The sequence below is a fragment of the Solea solea genome, chromosome 16 (assembly GCF_958295425.1).
Source record: "Solea solea chromosome 16, fSolSol10.1, whole genome shotgun sequence".
NCBI lineage: Eukaryota > Metazoa > Chordata > Actinopteri > Pleuronectiformes > Soleidae > Solea > Solea solea.
The window spans coordinates 22,235,109-22,255,472 of NC_081149.1; the positions used below are offsets into that span (position 1 = coordinate 22,235,109).

The 20,364-nt window shown below is 39.6% G+C and overlaps 3 protein-coding genes and 1 non-coding gene across 4 annotated transcripts; 1 reads left to right on the forward strand and 3 right to left on the reverse strand.

The window, feature by feature from the left end:
- The first annotated feature begins 2,304 nt into the window (after positions 1-2,304).
- On the forward strand, positions 2,305-4,838 carry s1pr5a (sphingosine-1-phosphate receptor 5a). The gene has a single exon (XM_058654654.1). The coding sequence runs from the start codon at positions 2,538-2,540 to the stop codon at positions 3,741-3,743; it is 1,206 nt and encodes a 401-aa protein (XP_058510637.1). The 5' UTR covers positions 2,305-2,537; the 3' UTR covers positions 3,744-4,838.
- A 2,314-nt stretch (positions 4,839-7,152) lies between these two features.
- On the reverse strand, positions 7,153-11,323 carry spc24 (SPC24 component of NDC80 kinetochore complex). Its single transcript, XM_058654322.1, has 6 exons — positions 11,071-11,323; positions 9,182-9,357; positions 8,931-9,075; positions 8,735-8,839; positions 7,707-7,783; positions 7,153-7,608 (listed from the first exon to the last, which is right to left on the reverse strand). The coding sequence occupies exons 2-6, from the start codon at positions 9,345-9,347 to the stop codon at positions 7,505-7,507; spliced, it is 597 nt and encodes a 198-aa protein (XP_058510305.1). The 5' UTR covers positions 9,348-9,357; positions 11,071-11,323; the 3' UTR covers positions 7,153-7,504.
- Positions 11,324-12,004: 681 nt separating this feature from the next.
- Positions 12,005-18,323, reverse strand: kri1 (KRI1 homolog). The gene is made up of 18 exons (XM_058654321.1): positions 18,142-18,323; positions 17,959-18,032; positions 17,777-17,879; positions 17,581-17,680; positions 17,005-17,059; positions 16,867-16,916; positions 16,687-16,789; positions 16,527-16,604; positions 16,339-16,448; positions 16,017-16,245; positions 15,596-15,766; positions 14,407-14,476; positions 14,037-14,152; positions 13,745-13,907; positions 13,525-13,655; positions 12,999-13,063; positions 12,818-12,913; positions 12,005-12,716 (listed from the first exon to the last, which is right to left on the reverse strand). The coding sequence occupies exons 1-18, from the start codon at positions 18,224-18,226 to the stop codon at positions 12,230-12,232; spliced, it is 2,286 nt and encodes a 761-aa protein (XP_058510304.1). The 5' UTR covers positions 18,227-18,323; the 3' UTR covers positions 12,005-12,229.
- On the reverse strand, positions 13,133-13,231 carry LOC131442889 (Z30 small nucleolar RNA). Its single transcript, XR_009233431.1, has one exon. It is a non-coding gene; the product is annotated as a Z30 small nucleolar RNA (small nucleolar RNA).
- Positions 18,324-20,364: the final 2,041 nt, after the last annotated feature.

Consider the following 20,364-nt stretch of genomic DNA (forward strand, 5'->3'; position numbering starts at 1 on the left):
GTATAACACGGAGTTTAACTATAGGGCCGTAAAAGTATTCAAAAAAGCCAAACAAGAATGTTGGCTTCACTGGTTTTGTCAAATAACATTGTGAAAAATGTCCTGACAGCCAACATGATGTTTTATAAAACTTAGATTTATCATAATTAAAAGAAAATGTCTCCTAATTCCCTTTAATGTGCATATCTTCAGTCAACAAATAACGTTCTTTTCATTTTAACACCTTTAAAAATGCAAATTTTGACAAATAAAGCATATTCTTGACACTAACAGACAGAAACAACATTAAAATTATATTTTTAACTAAAACATAAACAGAAAAACAAAATGATCACCACAAGTGGAAGTGGAAAGTGAAGAAATAATGAGTTTAATGATAAGAGGCGTGTTGTGATCCTTGTGTCTCACTCCAGCTGTGTTTGCATTGTGATAGTGAAGTTAGAGTGAGACTGCACTGAGATACCGGGGGTCATTAAACTCATTTAATCCCAGTCAGGAGAGACGTTAGTAATCTTAATTTCTTTAACACTGTGAACACACACACACACACACACACACACACACACACACACACACACAAAGCAAGTGAGAAGGAAGTGGAATGAATGGTACAGAGAGAGATCTTTAAAGTCGCTTTGTTCTCATAAATCAGATTAGCAAATTTGGGAATTAATTTAGGGCTCGTACACACGAGAACAAGATTAGGTTCAGGTCGTTTTTTTTAATCACAAGGGAATTATATCCTCTTTACTCACCTCACAATTTTATCACATAAAAAAGTGGCACATCTTACATTTGGTTTGTGGCTGTTAAAATGGGAGAGTACAATCTAATTGAGCCAAATGTCATAATCGCGTCCAAAGGAGAAAAAAAGCAAAATAAGATCCGTGAATAACATGTTTTTTTTCTCTGGATGATAAGATAATTACAGATGAGGCCAGTACAGAGTTAAAGCTATTTTCTGAAATCTTGGGCTTCTCGTCTGTGAAACAGACCCGGCCACAGCACACTCACAAATTACTATTTTTCCACTGGCAAATTAACTTGTGGCTTTTAGTTGCAAGTTTACTTACGTGTGTGATGTTTCTCTTTTATTAAGTGTGTGTGTGTGTGAGAGAGAGAAAGAGAGGGAACGACTTCCACATAATCTGAAAAACCAGAAGATCAACCTATGAACTGCTGTGATCAGTCATCAAATTCTAAATACCAAGAGGAAACATACTCTTGGCACCATGTTGCACTATCAAGAACCTGAGGGCAAAATGATAAGCTGAACATTTTCACTTTCTTCCTCAGAGAAACATCAAGCTTCACTTCTTCCTGAGGCTGAATGTGAATCTGAGGGCTGGATGTTGGATGTTGGTGGTGGAGGTGGGTACAGTCTTGAAGGGGTCAGGAGAAGGAGGGAGAAACATGTTGAAGGGTTCAAACATTAGAGACCAACCCTCTGCATGTTGAGTCCTGCCCTGCTGCGCTCACACATCACACACACATCACACTCACATCACACTCACATGTCGCTGCGGTGCGCGCTGCGTCCTCTCTCCTCCACCGTGGGATCAGGCTTTTTTTTTCTTCCTCTGGTGCTGCAACTCTTCACTGGATATTTACACGTTTTAACAGGTGCGTGGTTACGTTATTTGTCTTCATTAATTAACGAGTTGGTCCGATAATGGGAGCATAAGGTCCGCTCGTTACACTTTGTTAGAGTAAATGGTCGTATTTATAAACGTGAATATCCAGAATGTGTTATTGTTATTCTGTACTGTTTAAGCAAAGATTAACTCACAAAATGATATCGACTTTATTTGTGTTCATATGAATAATTTAAAGTAAACCTCTTCTCGTTTCTGTGTGTTATAAGATTTGCCGGTTTGGACATTTAGTGCGCATTTACGCGTAATTACGCACGTATGATACATATTTTAACTGTTTGCTCCTTTGTGTCCGTTTCGTTTAATCTTCAAAAAATGTTTAATCTTCAAATCGCAGCAGGAAAAATCGTCATAAACAGATTAAGAAAATAAACCTTCGCTCAGACTTTGAAAGTGTTTCCCAGTTGTACTCTGATTGGCGCTTTGCGTCTTTTTTTAAAGTAGTAATTTCCCGTCATACGTCTCCCTCCCTCTCATTATTGATAATGATATGATCGCAATTATATGATAATTATCCCTTTACATTCTGGATAATTGATTTAATACTCTATATCCTGCAAATGATCGTGTCACTAATACAAACTTTCTCCTCTCGTTTGCAGGCTGCCTCTCATCGCCTCCTAGTGCGCAACCTAGGCACTGACTCTTTTTTTTTTATGGAGGAAAATTCTCAAACCACAGGAAATCCTATTTGATAGCTTCAAAAGGAAAAAAAACTTTCCCCAAAACAGCTGTGTGGTTCTCTTTTCAAGTTTTTAACTCAAAGGAAAATAGAAATGATGCACACCCCGAGGACTATGTGAGCAATTATCTGTGGATCTAAGTCCAAAAACACAAGAAAAGGAGAAGAAACAGAGCCCATATTTGTGGGAACTGACTAACATGGCCACTGAGTCTTCCCATGCTGCCTATGCTGCTGTGGCCCCTTCTGTGATCCCCATATCCCCATCATCAGGAAAGCTGCTGAAGATGTTTCGTGAATACCAGAGCAACGCAGTCATCTTAGAACATTACAACTACACTGGCAAACTGAAGGAGAACAAGTACAAGGAAGGACTCAAACCAGAGACCATAGCTTTTCTCTTGGTCTGTCTGCTCATAGTTGTAGAAAATGCCGTGGTGCTGCTCGCCATTTGGAAGAACAAGAAATTCCATGTGCCCATGTACTATTTACTGGGCAACCTGACCCTCTCTGACCTGCTCGCAGGTTTCACCTACATGGTAAACCTCATAACATCAGGTGCCAACACACTGAGCATGACCCCAGTGCTGTGGTTCCTGCGGGAGGGGGGTGTGTTCATCATGCTGGCTGCCTCTGTCATTAGTCTACTGGCCATCGCCATAGAGCGCCATGTCACCATGGTCAGGATGAAGCCTTACCAGGGCGACAAACAGGGACGGATGTTTGCTCTGATTGGAGCGAGCTGGGTGTTGTCAGTGTTCCTGGGGGTTCTGCCTGTCCTGGGTTGGAACTGCATGGGTCATCTGGACCAGTGCTCCACAGTGCTGCCGCTCTTTGCCAAAAGTTACATCCTCTTCTGCATCACCGTCTTCAGTGCCATCCTCATGTCCATCGTGGTTCTGTACGTTCGCATCTTCCGCATCGTCAAGTCCAACACGCAGCGCCTTGCCTCGGTTCCACAGCGCAAAGGCCTTTACCGCAAGTCCCAGAAGTACATGGCCCTGCTGAAGACGGTCACCATAGTCCTGGGAGTCTTCATTGCATGTTGGCTGCCCCTCTTCATCTTCCTGCTGCTGGACTTCTGCTGTCCGGCCAAAAGCTGCGAGGTGCTCTTTAAGGCAGACTACTTCCTGGGCATCGCTATGTTTAACTCCCTCCTGAACCCCATCATCTACACCCTGACCAGCAAGGACATGAGGAAGGCCATCATCAGGCTGCTCTGCCGACCTTGCCTCTTAACAAAAGACGGGCAGGTGAAGAAGATCGGGATTCCCTTCCTGGAATGCAGCACCAGCAAAGCGGACGCAGCCTCTCACAGACTGGAGGGACTGGAGACGACGGTGTCCTCTGGTAACTTCACTCCTTCAACCATCAAAGCCATTTATCCAAGAATGAGCAAGACATGACACATGACTTAACACTGAGAGAGTGAGCACTCAGACTTTTAACTGGACCACTTAGAAAACCAGACTGCTTCTCTCTAGACAGAGTTGGAAACACGTGCCGTAGTGGAGCAAATGTGAGAAGTTTTACGTTGCACTCTGTCACAGTTTTGTTGTTTTTAATCTTTGTGATCAGAATAAGCTCATTGTGTTTGATAAATGTCAATATTGGGAGAAAGACTAACTCTTCATTACCAGTTTAAAAGAGAAAAACATGCCTTAAGGTTAAAAACAAACAACTAGTATTACAAAACAGGGCCAGTATTTGCCAGGTGATGTTATAACTGGCAAAATGGCAAAAAAAGACCAGGGCCAAAGGCTGGGCCTGCGATTTATCCTTATCTCCTGTGCAGCGTTTAATGATATGTTGTTACAAACACAGAGCATCCACACCCAAACTCTGCTGCCAAACCCATGTAATTTCTACCATGTGAGTTTTGGTCAGCACCAATGCTGGGGAGAGGTCCCCCCTCCACCAACATCAGAGGCTCCGTGGCCTGGAGACGCTCTGCAGACGTCATATGGCAAGTCGAGCTGGGTGGTTTGCCGCTTTGGAGGTCCCTTCAACATGTGTAGAAACACAGAATGAATGACTGGGAGCTATAAAAGCTGACAGTGGAGGTTTGTTGACGCCTTCTTGGTTTAACAAACTACAATATTGCAGTTATAATGTGCTACAGTTTGTGGACAACAAAGAAAGTCTTCTGGGATGAAACTAATCATCTTACCATGAAATGATCTTCTGTACCTATTTTTGTCAAGGAAGACGAGACGGGGAGATAAATGTAGTCTTACATTTCAGATCTGTCAAATCCCAGACGACAGTGTGTGAGCTTTATAGTACTGGGGATCTCACTGTGGTAGTTATTTTGAACATAAACATGGACACTTTCCCTAATTGTAGTTTTGTACATAAATGAAGAGACAAACAAAAATATATTTTGACTGACGTTGTTAGTACACTTTGTAAATATATCTATAGCCGTTTTGTATTGTAAAAAAAAGTCTTTTAACTTATGTCAGTTTTATATGTGCACTGAATAAACATGTGAATTAAGTTTACAACGTGGTGTGTTATTCTTCTTCCTGTTTTTTTTTAATTTATTTATTTATTTAGAGTTTCTTTAATCTATAGAACTGTGGAGTAACCTTCAAAGATAAACAAACATCTGTAATATTCAAATCATTGTCAAAAGAGTTTCTCGGTATAGCAGTGTGTGGATCTCATGTTGTCCAACAACACTGCACTAGTAAAGTGAGAGGTCGGAGTATGACTGAAAACACAATGAGGCGCCCGCGAAAAGGTTTCAGAGGTGAATTCCACTCCTCAATAAATCCTTCTCGTCCCCGCCCACTCCTGCTACGCCACTGTATACACACAAACGCTCCCTCAGTCAGGCCTGATAATATTGCTCGACACAGCCCGTTCTCAGATGAAGCGCGCAGCATACAAATCATGTTAGCATGTCTGCGTTCACTAAGACCAAACAGGGGCAGAATACTGACATCCACAACAAATGTTACACACTGTAGCTTTAAGCCATTGTTTTCAGGTTCACGCCTGTGTAATATTTGTGCGCTACTGTAAGTAAATAAACAAAGTGTAACCAGACAATGCAAGCCACCGCAAATCAACTGCAGCCCATCGGATCTGCAATAAATCATATCCCTCTGGAGCTCAAGATGTTTTTGACAGTGTGTCACCGAGGCCTTGATTCAACACAAGTGTAGTAAAGGCTGATGCACTGAATTAAACGCAACTCCCAATGAACTTAATTAGCACAAGATGGTTTCAAACTGTGATAGATAATAAAACATAAGCAGTGAGTGCAGAGAAAAGAAATGAAATGCTAGTGTTGCGACATTAATACTGAAACCTCAGTTGCCAACTCAAGCATAAGGAAAAGCAACTTAAGGCACATGATGATAAACTTGGTCTTGACTGACAAACCCTCGCCTCAGCGCAAACCACCTGTTAAACCACATAAGGTGACACGTTGGAGAACAAATGAAGTTGCAGAAACACACCAGACGACTTAATGCCGTTTATTGTAAGGAAACCACACGTGGGTGCTTGATTCTAACAAGTTATGGTGCTTGTGAGTATGAGCCTCCGCGAAAGCGTCATCCTGCCCACCACGCGCTCACTTTCGTTCTGCAAAGCAACACATTTGCCTTGCATTGCTGAAAGTGTGTGGGCATCATGTATGTTTTTTTTTTTTTTCAGCATCTTCACATCACTGTACCACTTTATATTTAGGAATGTTGACAAAATTACTCAAATAAATGTGGCAGAAAAGCACTGGTACAAATTAATTTTTAAATATATCAGTGACAGTGAACCGAGCCTGTACTAATTGACGCTGGGTAATGTGAAATGTCACAAATAAGAAAGAAAAAAGTCAACTAAACTCGATTAAAAAAACATCAACTGTGAGCAGTTTGACTATTTATCAACGCTGACTTTTTTTTGTGTCAGCTGTCACCACATGTATATCAGTTGGCATCCATCCAAGCATGGATGCTGAGTACGCTGAAAGTCACGAACAAAAGATTGAAATAGAAAGTTAACAGCGAGCACAAATGGCTCAAGTTGTTTGAATAATGAATAGCAGGTCAAATTGTTTTCCGTGTGTGTTAACTACCAGGCAAATACATGCTGAAATACTTAGTTGACAGTTAACTAGGAACACTTTGACCAAAAGAGAATGTTTATATGGATATGGTAAAAAAAAAAAAACAGTGGAGAGCAGAATAGGGCTGCAATGAATAATTACTAAATTAAACGATAACCACTTTAATAATCGATTAATGTGTTGTTGTTTTTTATTAAAACAAGCTCTCCAAGTGTTCAGCTTTTTAAATGTGAATATTCTTTGTTCCATACGACAAATAAGTCATTAAAACTGATTTGGTTTGTGGAAAAAATATGACATTTAAGAACGTGATTATTTCGAGGATTGGAACACACTAATCAACATTTTCTGATATTTTATGGACCAAACTCAAGATTTTTTTTCTCCTGATACACATATGTCCTTTTAGACATATGTGATAAATGGACACAACCTTACCATTTATCTGGGCTTGGGACTGGAACTATGATTATGATATGGGAATTGGGGATCTTGCTCAGGGGTACCCCAGCCTTTGACGAAGAGGGGATTCGACCAGCAATCCTCCAATTCCTCTCTGCTTGGCTGCCCCCTCCCTAACTAATCAAAAAAAAAAAAATCAACAGATTAATCGATTATGAAAATAATCGTTAGTTGCAGCCCTAGTGCATAAATAAATCCATCAACTTCTAATTTGCCAGTAGTAGTATAAGTTTTGTACAGGAAAAATATTGGAAATATTGAATGAAGCAATAATGTTTTACGAAAAAATGTATGCTTTATTACTGAAAACACATTGACTGGTGATGAAAAGACGCTGGAGCTGATGCAGTCCTAATCCTAAGAATTATCTAGTGTTTTCAAGAGCTCACTGACAATCATCAGATGATGGAACTGTCACAAAATGACCATTTGCAGAAGTACACAGCAGTGCCACCTAGTGACTGACCTGCCACCACACACTACACCAGTACTGAAATATATTAGAGAGTAAGATGATCTGGGGGCATTACATTTAAAAACAAAAAAAACAACAACCACCATGTAAACAGACAAACAAATACATAATGTACACAACGTTTCTGACAATATTCCAACACCGTTTGTCTACTATTCAGTGCTGACAAAGCCCCACAGCTGGTCGCTGACGTTACTCCGAGAGCGTGTTGATGTGTCGATGTTGATGGGAGTTGCCAGGTCTGCGCCGTAGTGCACTGCGAGAGCAGGAAAAATCAACAGACAAGGTGAAGCCATGTAATCAGACAGCGCACTATACTGCATAAACAAGAACAACAACATTAAAATCACTCACCTCCTTTTAAGATGTTAGGAGGTGTATCATATTCCCACTTGATCTTGGTTATTAGGTAGTACAGCTTGGCCACGTACCTGTTCATGAAACATTTTATAAATCTGAAAATAACTTTCTAATCCCGAATGCTACTCATTGAACATGAAAAGAATGACCTTCTGTGTTTTTGTTCTCAATGAGAGGAGTTCAGTGTTGATTATTTTGGGGAATACTTTGCCCGTTAAACATCCGAAAATGTTGATCTGTGTTTGCCACACTTGTAAATGATGATGTTGTCAAATATCTTTTTATGCCATCCAAATTATTCCAGGTTTTATGATTCCTTTATTACATGGAGCAAAGAAACCTGAAAATATTTGCGTTTAAGAAGCTAAAAAATCAGTAAGCTTGTTATAATTTATTTTTTTATTTTTTTTAAACACAGATTATCAGAATAGTTGACAATTAATTTTGTCATCGATTAATAATTGATGAACCGAATATCATTGCAGCCCTAAGTTTAGTTAATGTGGGAGTTAAATAAATCTTAAGTCTACTTTTCCTCTGGTTTCAGTAAAGCACACAGTGATGATTTTCTTGATGTAACACTGGCAGATGCAGGATTGTAAAGATCTTCAATTTAACTAATTCATTACTGGAATTTTTTTTAGTTTAAAACAATGTGAAACCCACAAAAGCAAATTTAAAAAAAACACAAGGAATTATTTGCCATCGTTGCTGTAAAAAGTGTCAATTAATAAATACACACTAATGAATTATCATCTGTGTTATAAAGGGCAAATCATCTCATTAACTGGAATACACTATTGCCCAACATTAGCAACAAAGCAAGACATAACAGACATAACCCATTCATGCAACAAGCCTCTGGTGCCCTCTGTTGCAAGCAAGTGCGGAAGCGCACACAGAGCCACCAAAAATACACCCCGTGGGGTGAAGTAATAATGCAGATGTGAGTAGCAGATCAGAGATTTAAAAAGAAACATCTAATAAGCCAGCAGTTTCATTAGTGAATGTGTGATACTCACACTGCTGATGGAATAACCTCTGTGGTGTCTTCATCCACCTCACACTGAAGAGTCTCAAGATGCTGTTCGGTGTTTTTCAAACTCTCCAACTCTCCTTTCAGGAACCTGTAGTAGGGTTAAAGATGCTAACCAAGAGAATGCGTGTATGTTTGCAGCCACAAAAAGATTCCACTTTTTACAATGAAGTAAAGGATACTGTAGTTCTGAATCAGTGATCTGGCTCTTGGCCATGCACTGCCTCAGCTGCTCCTCCACACTCTGCAGCTCCCGGTTCCTTTGCTGCTTTTCCTCCTCTATGTCCAGCAGCTGTTGGCCGAAACATTCCGCAATCTGAGCTTCTTCTGTGGGCGAAGGATAGTGAAAGTAAGAAAACAAAAAACCACGTATGTTTTGTAGTACACTAAATGTAGATAAAAATGATATGCAGCAGTCAGATCCCAAACTTGCCTTTAAGGATCTTTGTTACGATCTTCTTGGTTTCTATGTGCTGGTCAAAAAGGGTCTGATGTTCGGCTTTCATCAGTCTCAGTTTTTCAGTTTGGCTGCTGTTGATGTACTCCAACAACGCCTCCCCCATCTCCTCCAGGTCCTGAAATTTATGACCCTGAGCCATTGTGGTGGAGCTAAAAAAAGAGAAAAAGAGAAAACTGTAAATATAAAACCTTTTAATGAGTGAGAGCTTGACAGGGCTTGTTAGGTTTCACATCATAAACAACAACAATGAATGAGGTGCGAGCAGTTTTAAATAGAACTGAAACAATTACTGGATTCATCGATTATTAATCGATCAATAACCAATCACTAAATTAATCGTCCACTATTGTGATAATCGATTAATCAGTTTGAAGCTTTTTTCATTATTAAAACAAGATTGTTTCAGCTTCTTAAATGTGAAAATGTTCTGGTTTCTTTGCCACACATAAAGAAATCATTAAAACTGAATCATTTTTTGTTATGTGAACAAAAACAAGACATTTGAGAATATCATCATTTCCAGGTTTGACAAACACTGATGGATATTTTTCAACATGTCTTGACATTTTATGGACCAAATGATCACTCGATTAATCGTAAAAAAAAATTGACAGATTAATCAGTTATGAAAATAATCATTAGCTGCAGCTCTAGTCTTAACTTTATACTAACATGTTTAAAACTAAAGACATGATCAGTGGTTTTAGGAGACGCATTAAACAATAATGATTAAGGATTGGACAGTGGAAAGTGTGCAATCTTAGAAAATCAACGAGACAATCTTTGATGTAAAACTTAACTTTGAAGAAAACTGAATCTGTCAGAGCAGCTGTTTTGTTTTAGGAGGCTTTACTATTTTTACATCGACAAAACCATGATGACTTGCTTTTATTTTTTGTCTGGTGTCGTGGTTTGTAAACATGTCTCTCAAGAGTTAAAGAGATCTGAATCTGATTATCAAGTGGTCCAGGCAGCTTAAAAAAAAATCAGTTCATTCAATACAGTTAGAGCAATTTAGCAAACTCTAATAATGAGGTGATGCTGGTTCTACACTGTGAATCTGAGCCTCTTCCCTCTGTTCATATGTTTACAGCCTTGAGATATAGAACAAAGTGAAACAGTTTTTGTTCCAGCAGCCATTACACAACTTAAGGAGTTTTTAATTTGTGTCCTTATTTACTCCAGCTGTCATGTTACTTATATTATAAGTCTGGAGTTAGAGCACTTTGTTTCACTCTTATAACTTTTTATCTTGTTTTATTATGTGTTGTCGGGTCTATCCGTAAGACATATGGAAGCATGTCTGTCTTAGAAAATAAAGTGACGTGTCTCGACACCAACAACATACTGTACATTATCTCTCCTTGTACAGTGGTGATACAAACACACGGAAATACTGCTGTAAAAGCTGTACTTTTAACTCTTCACAGCTCGAGCGGAAAGGTACTAAACTGTTAACTGTGCGATTTGTTTTAAATATTCATTTGCAGGGGAAACAAAACACGTGCAACGAACCTTTTTAATTTACTTAACTATATATTTTGACATTACTGTGTACTCGTTTGTGAACTGAACACAACTCTTCAGTCATCTTGAATCAAACAAATCAAATGACTGCCATTAATGTCGTATTTGGTCGTTTTTCTTTAATTTTGCAGTGAAAGTAACAGACAGAAAACGCGTTAGCAAACTTCGCTGTTCTGTTTAACTACGTGGAAACGTTAGTTACGTGATAAGCAGGTTTAGGATAAAAACGACACATGCGCACTTTTCAAGTTACAACAGCATTATCGACTCTAGATTTAGTGAGAAAAAAGACAAACTTTGCCAAATTTTAAACAAAACAAACAGCAGAAACATACCAGACAAATCGTTTCCGTGATTCAAACACAAACAGAGCGCGCGCCTCTTCTTTACTTCCTTTTCCTTTTTGGTCACTGAGGTTTTCCTCCAGCCTCTTATTTCACACCGCCCCCTGCTGTTCGCTCAGTGTACAACGGTACTCAGTGTGTATCCGTATATATTAGATAGATGTACGTATTATAGCACCTTGAAAAACCTAAGTTGGGATGTAATTTGTTAAATCCAGTAATAGGGCCGCTGGTTTAACTGCTGAATACACTTTACTACATGTGTACACATGTAAAGAAAATATAAAACATTTCTCATGTGACTAGCAAACTGTGACCAAGATAAGAAATGTAACATTATTTTGAAACCAGCAGCACTAACAAGTGGTGTGCTTTATTATATTCTTTACCTTTCAATTAGTAACACACAGAATATTATGTCACCATCTTCTAGACTGAGTGGAAATCAGAATTAAATCATAAAGTCAAATCAATTTCATACACACCTTCACAATTTCATATTTTCACATTGTAGTTACACTTTAAAACACTGACAATAGCCTTTATACTATGTGTATTCATCCACAATGTGTGTAAACATCCATACCAGAATTCACTCATTGTAAATATATACTGGTTCTATCACAGTGACTGTGCCTGAATCTGGATGCACAGCTGGAACCTTCTTGCTGCGAGGCAACAGTGGCAGTCACATATTCCACCATGTGACCTCAAACCAAGTTCCCATACAATAATGTAGTATTGTTTGAAAACATAATCTAAACTACTTCAGATCGCAAAACAAATAGACTTAATGACTGTGAAGGCTACTGTTAAAATAATAAAAAAACAAGCTTATTTATATTACAATTTTGAGAAAGCAAAGCTTTTCAGGGACCCCCCACCCCACCGGGTTTACCAGTATAACAAGCATTAAGCATATCATGTTGCTGATTAACCATCAGAAATCAAAGTTTACCAGCACATTTATTACAGGTGATGAAATCTAAATGTACACAGTATGAACACAGCAGGAGAAAGTGTTAAACTCTGTGCTTTTAAAGACATCCTAGTAAACATTTTGCTGAAATGTAAAGGCCAATGTGAAGCTAAATATGTATTCAATTCTTATACAATAATAAAACTAAATATTCCTTGAAATACACTGAGCTCAGCTTGAATTGTTCTCATTCTTTTTGTTCTGCTTCTCTCTCTTTTCCTGATCTTTCCTTCTCTGTCTGCCCATCTGTCTGAAGTACAGTCTCTTGGGGTTCAGACCGTAGGCCTTCAGTCGATGTCGACTGAACTCCCGTCCACCTATCTTCACCCCCATGGTTCCTGATATGAGGCGTCCGCCCGAACGCTTGTGTGTCTTCTTGGACCAACTTGGCCTCTCGGCCACATTTTTCACCTCTGCATTGTCTGCAGACACCTGTGGTTCCTCCTCCTGTTTCATCTTTTTCTTGGGTATTAGAATCTCTTCCTCCATGTCGTCTCCTGCCTCTCTTAGAGCCTCAGCAAGGGTCTTATCTGGAGAGTCCATGACGCCTGCCTCATCATCGTCATCTGTTCCTTTGTCTTGTTTGTCTGCATCCTTCAGACGATCTCTCCTCTTCTTCCCCACCTTGTTTTTGGCATCTGGCATCTCTTTTTCTTCCCTGTAGATGAGATTCAGTTATGTATTGTGACACATTTCAACTGTAAAGGGAGATTTATTAGAAGGGGCATGTCTAATTAGTTTGTTTTGCGTTATACTCACTCAGTATACACGGAGCTCAGGATTTCCTTCTTCTTCCGTTCATTCTGGGCCTTGATTTTATAGTTTTTCAAATCGCACTTCTCTTCATTTTCAGATCTAAGAGCAGCAAACAAAAAAAGAGGTCATTCTGATAAGTGAACTTTAACAGATAAAGAACACAATATTAAGACAGAGCCAGTACCTGAACATGCACGTCTTCTTCAGAGAGCACCACTGGTTCAACTCTTTGTCGTTTGCAATTAAAACCTGAGGAAATAATTCATTAATCATTAGTATAAATCAAACGTGGTCATCACGTTATCCAATCACAGAGTTCTGCTCAGAGAGAAGATTAAGTTGAGATCATTCCCTGGTCAGAGCTTTCCCCAGAGGGAAGCAATACCAGGTCAGTCACATCAAGGCTCATCACTGCAGCATTTTAACCAACAGCAAGTCGACATTGTTCTATCCATTCCTCATTTCCTTTGCAAACAATTAACTGTTCACAAATCCCCTCTACCAAACAATCACATCTTAATAGTTGTTGCTGGGCAGGACAGGACTGATTTCTAAACATGATGCTGTGTACAGGAGACTGGAGTAAATTAGGGAAAAAAAAAAATAAAAAAAATTGTAAACCTAATGTGGCTTTTGTTTTCACTATTACAAAGCAAAAATACAACACAAGCCTCATCGCTATTATCAGGAGAAGTGCTGCTGTCCCTCACCTCATCAGTGGTCAGACCAAAGTCATTGGCGAGAACCTGTCTGTACCGAAATCTGCATGGGAGGTCGTCTATTATGTCCTCGTAGTCCAGCTTGTAGTACTCATCCAGGTACTGCTCAAAGCTTCTCTCCTCTGAAAGACAAAGACTTCAGTTGGACAAAAACAACTGCAGAAGTAGTAGGTATGTTAGACCCCACAGAGTTGGGTTTATTGACACTTACGAGGATCAAACACGGGCTTATTCTGGGTGATAACCTGTGCAAAGTGAGACTTCTTTTTCTTTTTGCCCATCTGTGGTAAATCCTCTTTCTTCATCTTCTTCCTCTCCTTTTTCTTCTGTTTCTTTGAGGCCATGTGCTGGTTGGGGTCATAGTCTGCATCCATCTGTCTCAGCAGGATAAAATCTGGTCAGTGAGGTTCTTCTCAAAATTATCAAAAAAAAAAAAAAAAAGATCTCTTCGTCCTAGAGATCAGCTGCGCAGATTAAAGTGTGCTTTTATCAAAATGACTCACAACAAAGTTTTCATCATCACAGTGTGGCTGAGTGGTTTCACGTCCTTCTCCACCATAGTCTTCATCAAGGTCGTCCTCCTGTCTCTCTCCTGTCCATGTGTCCCAGTTCCAATGCTCTGTAGCACACAAATATAAGCCAGGGGTCAATTTAACATTCTAGAAAGAAAAATTCCAGTCACTCTCAAAGTGATAGAAAATCATAAATAGCAACAGCCTTTATGCTCCGTTTGCAAACAAACATTTTTATTTTCTTCTGTGTAACTCAGCCCTGATTGATATGTCAAGATAAATCTTTAAATCTTGTATTCTTCATTTAGTACCGACTGCAAAATGGCAAGAACAGGTGAAAGGTGACGGAAAGACTTCTTACCTTCTTCATCATCATCAAACTGAGGCTTCTCTTCTTCTTCCCCTCCGTAATATTCGTCTCCAAAGAATTTCTGCAAACATAATTTAGAGAGAGATGTCACTGCCTGTGACTCTCAATGTATTTGAAAAAGGAAAACATACAGCATAGTTGATAAAGGGCACTAAAAGTAGTGTGTTACCAAGGGTCTTAACTCTGGAGCTCTGAATTAAAAGTGAGCTGAACCTGAACAGGTGAGTCGAATTTAACAGGACACAGAAAGAGAACACCTGTGTGAGCTGATTGGCATCATCACAGCAGGCACCTGTGTTCAATCAGCCAAATGAGTAATTACCACAGTGGGCTTGTGCTGCTGAAATATCTGTGTTTACCAATGGGAAAGCTGAGCTGAGATTCAGACAAGACACATTCCAAAGGCCCAGTCGTATAAAACAGCTTCCATTCTGCGTGAGCTGAGGGGTAAGTAAAAAATGTGAGCAAATCTGTAACATATTTTTGCATGAAGATCAACCTTTGGGGGAACTTTGACCAGCAAAGTCACAACCTGATCACAACTGATCTGTATGGGAGTCAAGAGAGAAACCTAACAAAATAAAATACTATAAAAGGATTTTGTTATCAAGCATGTTGATGGTTTAACCTCCACATCATTTTACATGAAAATTCAAAATGTGTTAGGAGTCTCATGGAAACCCTGGAATCATGTCACACTATCTCATACCATATAAATAAATATATAATATTAATCAATTGTCAGAACACACAAAACAACTGTCACATGTTTAGAGCAGTTTTACTGATGTTATATTAAAAGTCCCAAAAATTGTTCAGCTTTATATAGATGTAAGTGTTTTAATATCTGTATCCTCCTATGCACATGTAGCCTTGCATTGAGTGTAAGTGCTAGAGTACTAGAGGATGAATTGAGTCATAAATGTACATTTTTATTGAACTTTGAACCCTGTGTTGTTGTGGTGAAGATTCAGAAGTAAGATTTCCTCTAACGGATCAGACAGATCAAAACATCCTTCACATTAATCTACATGTGATTCATTTACTACAAATGCCCATCCCTAACCTGTCCACAGTGTACCCCGCCTTTCGCCCTGTGTAAGCTGGGATTGGCTTGACCCTAATGTGGAGAAAAAAATGGTAGACAATAGATGGATGTCCTTCCTCTGTTTCCACCCACCTGCATGAGCTGGTCGTGTTGCTGTGGATCAAAGTCTCCCTCCAGGTCCATCTGACTGAAGGCGAGCTGCTCGTTGCCCGTCAGCTCCTTGAGCTTGTTCAGCTTCTCCATGATCTCGTTGCGTTTCAGGTTCTTCAGCTGTTTCAGTTGCTCCTGTTTTTGCTCTTTTTCCTGGAGGGGTTATGAGACAGAGGTTTGCATTAGCTAAAGAGTGAGGATATATTAAGACGACATCAACATATCCCTGCATATCCATGCAGGGAATGTCTGTACATTCATTGCATAACTGTCCAACAGGTCTTACTGCTTCAAACTTGGCAGGTGAACCTTTGGATAATTAATGCAAAAGAACTGACACTAGTACTGCTAGAAAGCAATTTATATAAAAGGGTTTATATCCAGGGATGACATGTTTGGTTACCTTTTGCTTCCTTTCTTTCACTTCCTGTCTTTTGAGTTTTCTGCTGTCATCTTTGGAGCGAACAGAGGTAGCGATGTTGCGAGGGTAGGTCTTGATCCTCTGAGCATCAGGCTCTTCGAAGCGGAAGTTGTAGCTCTTTTCAAAGTTCTCCTGCCGTTCCAAGAAATTCTCCCCTTCCTCCTCAGAATCCTCCACATCATCCTGGACCACCTCGTCGTAGGTTGGGATCCTGAATACAGCAGAACAATTCATTGTTCAGACATACGTTTCAGTTTACACAGCTCGAGGAGGAAAAATCAACATCGAGACAGGAAGTAAGTACCGTTCATCTTCGCCATCTCCGTCTTTGTAGCCCTTGTTGAGGACATAATCTCTCAGGAAGCACTCCTTCTCATCTAGCTGTGGGTCATTCCAGTAATCTTTCAAGCATTGCTGCGTCAACAAAAACAAGTGATTAATTTATGTTCCAGGATGCTCTCTCACATACTCAGTCGGTATACAGACACTCACCATGTCCTTCACCTCTTCTGGACCCTCAAGCTCAGTCTGGCCTTTAAGCCAATCTACATAATCTGCCTCTTCATTATCCTACAAACAGATAAAGACTAATAAATACTGACATCCACAGCTTCTATAAGACAGTATTTCAAAATGAGGAGCAGAATCTGACCTTCTCCTCCTGTGTTTTGATTCTCCTGGTGAGCAGCTTGATTCCTTCGCCCTCCTCACTGCCTTCATCCTCCTCATCGCTGTCCTGAACAAACTTCTGGAAGCTGGTAGCAGATTTTGTTTTCCGTCAGTAGACTGAAAATAAAACTGCCCGAGGCCGTCACATAATTTTCAGACTTACCTTTGTTTCAGCTCCTTCTGCTCTTGAATGTAGCTTGGTGAGGCCGCTCTCTGTTGTAGGGAAAAAAAAGATGATTGTTAAAACATTCAATATAGGTGAGAAGCTCCAGATTTCCATGAAAGCAAAATGACAGTCTACCTCTCTTCGCTGAAAAGCCTCTTCACTGTCGCTCTCGTCATCATCTTCATATTTTCTGTAAGACAAAAGTTGCATCTCTGTCTTAGAGTCACACTCAAATTTACTCGAGCCTTGAAAACCACTGCCCCTCAAAGAGCACTGTTGTATGATGCCCAAATACACTCAGCTGCAATGTGACGACATATAGTCTTTTTCGGGGCACTTAAAATACATTGTAGTTACAGGTAAATACAGGTAAAATACAAGTTATACATATTTTAAAATAATTCCTGCCAATACGTACTTAATAAAAGGCTATAAGCGTGCAAGCTTCTTAGATAGTTGTGAAAATGTACATATAATTCAAAATGAATCAGAACTATCCAATCACATTCATATATAAAAAGGCTTAAAACAGGCACTGCATTGTTCATTTTCACCATTCAGTTTATCAAGAAGCAGTTTTGTGTATAACATAGCAGAAAACAGCAGACATTTTTAATTCCCCCATAATGTTCTGCAATTAAAAAGTGGTTTCATGTTTCCTTAGTTATGAAAATAGTTATTCTATAACTATGATAAAGACAGATCACTCACCCTTCCCTCTCCAGTATCACTTTACGTTCATAGTCCTTGAGATACATGGGCTTCACTGCTTTCTTTGAAGTTGAAGGCTTCTCGTCGCTGGTGGATGCGCCTGAAAACAACAGTTGTATACCTTTTGTTTAGAAGACAAACACACACAAAAGTCCGACAGTCCGTGACAGCACCACTGATTGTACTTGTTGATCACCTTCGGAGAAAAACGTGGCATCTTTCTGGTATATCCTCGGGTCTTTCCTCTTCAGCAGTGACAGGGTTCTGTAAAAGTCTCTTTCGACTGCAGGGTCGAGCTCCTGAGGGCAAATACATGTCACAAACACCTCAGAGACACAGATATTATGGGATGAATCGAGAGGAAGCGTAGCTACTGACCACTTCACTGTCATCAGAGCTGGACTCGGATGTCTCAGAGTCACTGTCACCACGGTCTCCGTATCGATCCTTCACTGTACAAGCAAAGAATGACAATAACACAAAAACATGACATTTAAAACCACGCAGGCGTCACTTCCCACGTTGTCGTGCTAGCATGGTAGTTAGCAGTGGATTACTTACGCCTCTGTAACTCTTCCTTCTGTCGGTATTTATCATATTTCTGCGCAAATTGTTGGTTTACTTTCAATCCCCCCTTGTCCGACATGGTTTAAATTAAAGCAGAAAGCGTTTAAACTTTAATGTAAACTACACACCGACGAAAGGTGACCATTCCGGATGCAGTACACACGCATGTGAAGCGCTGAATCACGTGGTTTCCGGTGCACAAATCAGAGTTTACACATGTTGTCCTGTAGGGGGCGTGATAAGAACAATAATAGTCTTATACAGTAGCAGACGTCCTCTTGTTTCAACAGATGAGACACACAACGGTTATAGCTGTTTATTTGTGGGCCAAAATATATTGACTTTTAATAGTTTAATAGGAGAAAAAGGCAGCTGTCCAAAGCCACAGTTCTCAAACTGTGGCATGTGTACCACCAGTGTTACACAAGCTTCAGCTGGTGGTACTTGGAGGAAAATCAGAAATAGTGTACATATGTATTTTGACCAGAGTTTGTTGAAAATTAAACAAATAAGTCATACAAATTGCCAAGATGGACGCCAAGTTCAAAATGGCTGACTTCCTGTTGACCATTGAGACCATGGTCCCAGTTGACCTTTTTTTGTTCGTCTTTGTTTGGCTATAACGTTTCCACCAAGTTTTGTGAAATTTTTGGTGCAACTTAGTTTTGGCTTTCTCCATCCACATTTCACCTTCGGGGGCGCTATAGAGCCCTGGTGCAACGTACAGGTCGGAGCATCATGCTAATATCACATTTTTGCCACACCTGTGTGAAGTATGTGAGGTAGAGGAGCAAATTATCTTCTAATACTTGGTATAAAACGTTTGAGAACATCTGATCTAAAGCATGAGGTTTCCCTGACAGAGAATCATTTCTAATGTCATAGCCAACACTTGCAAGAACCCAAGCAGACATTGGCTGTAAAATGAAATAAAAATTGTCTGTTTGGAATCAGTTGGTGATCTATTTTATTGAAAAAAACATATTGTTTTTGGTGTTGTTTGATGTGCCTCATTCCTTAAATGTGCCTCAGTGTGTCGCTATCAGCAAATAACATATCCCATTCAAAGGCAACCAGTGATCAATAAAGCAAGTGTGTTTGCTGAATCATGGCTTATTATGGAAAGAGGATGGTGACTTAACATGAGGAGAGAGGCAGCGGACCTGTGTGGCTCGTGAAACAAAACATCGTCCAATCAGAGACGTTTGAGTGGAGAATGATGATGACCCCACAGTTGAGTAATATGCACCATCCTCTCCTCAGCAGGTAAACACAAAACCTTGACCTGATTTAGGGACATCAGTGTGGAATATGATCACAAAAACACACACAGACAGACAGCACTTGTATGAGGTGAAACAACAGTGAAGTGCACAACATGATTCCCCCATATACACTGTAATGTCCCTGCGTTTTTGTTTGTGGGTTGTTTAAAACACTGCAAGACCATTAAACAAATCAAAGCAGCTGGATACTCAGTCTGTGGACAATCATTGACCTATATTCCACACACCACTCAGCAGACAACAGCTTGACCACAATAGAAAAAGTGTGAATCACATTTTTATTTTTAAAGTTATTAATTTTACATATGCTGCTTCTGCAAGTAAATAAAACAGTGGCATATGGTGAGCACCAATATCGTATGGTCACCCATTGGGCGATCATGTCTAAAATATCTGATTAAGATGCTCATGTATTTCCTCAAAGGATGTAAAGTCTATTTATGATTCTTTTTAGTTATAAAAATATGATTTTGTTTATTCTTCAGCTAGATTTATTAAATTGTGGACACATAGGAGTCATAAATTGTACAATAGTTTTTCAATTGGCCCAGAGAGAAACCCTCTGAACTTAATATATGAAAAGAACCGGCGTCTTATAGACAAAACAACGAGTGGAATGATCCGACAAACACTCCATGACCTCAGCCGTTCCATTCTTCTGTGGAAGTACCAGGAATAATTCAGCCGGGCGCACATGACCTGTAAATTAATGATTAATGATGTTCCAAATGAAGATCTTTAACAAACAGACTTTTCCCTGTACAAATACAAACAATACCACAGGCCAGTGAATCTTAAACATTACTTCGACAATGACATCCAAAACCATCAAAAACATCACAAAGTTGAATGTATCGATTATCTGCAGTTGACACAGACGTATAGTCCCTATAAACTGCGTCTTTTCTTATCTGTATGGTTTGCAAACAGG

What these genes read in the sequence shown, in the direction of transcription:
- s1pr5a (XM_058654654.1), top strand. Translation starts at nt 2,538, where the DNA reads ATGGCCACTGAGTCTTCCCATGCTGCCTATGCTGCTGTGGCCCCTTCT.
- spc24 (XM_058654322.1), bottom strand. Translation starts at nt 9,347, where the DNA reads ATGGCTCAGGGTCATAAATTTCAGGACCTGGAGGAGATGGGGGAGGCG. An exon ending in ATCACTGATTCAGAACTACA is followed by an intron (nt 8,840 to 8,930) that starts GTATCCTTTACT and finishes ACCCTACTACAG; the next exon opens with GTTCCTGAAAGGAGAGTTGG. An exon ending in TCCTAACATCTTAAAAGGAG is followed by an intron (nt 7,609 to 7,706) that starts GTGAGTGATTTT and finishes CTGCTCTCGCAG; the next exon opens with TGCACTACGGCGCAGACCTG.
- kri1 (XM_058654321.1), bottom strand. Translation starts at nt 18,226, where the DNA reads ATGTCGGACAAGGGGGGATTGAAAGTAAACCAACAATTTGCGCAGAAA. An exon ending in GAAGGAAGAGTTACAGAGGC is followed by an intron (nt 18,033 to 18,141) that starts GTAAGTAATCCA and finishes TTGCTTGTACAG; the next exon opens with TGAAGGATCGATACGGAGAC. An exon ending in CAGAAGGAGCTGAAACAAAG is followed by an intron (nt 16,790 to 16,866) that starts GTAAGTCTGAAA and finishes ATCTGCTACCAG; the next exon opens with CTTCCAGAAGTTTGTTCAGG.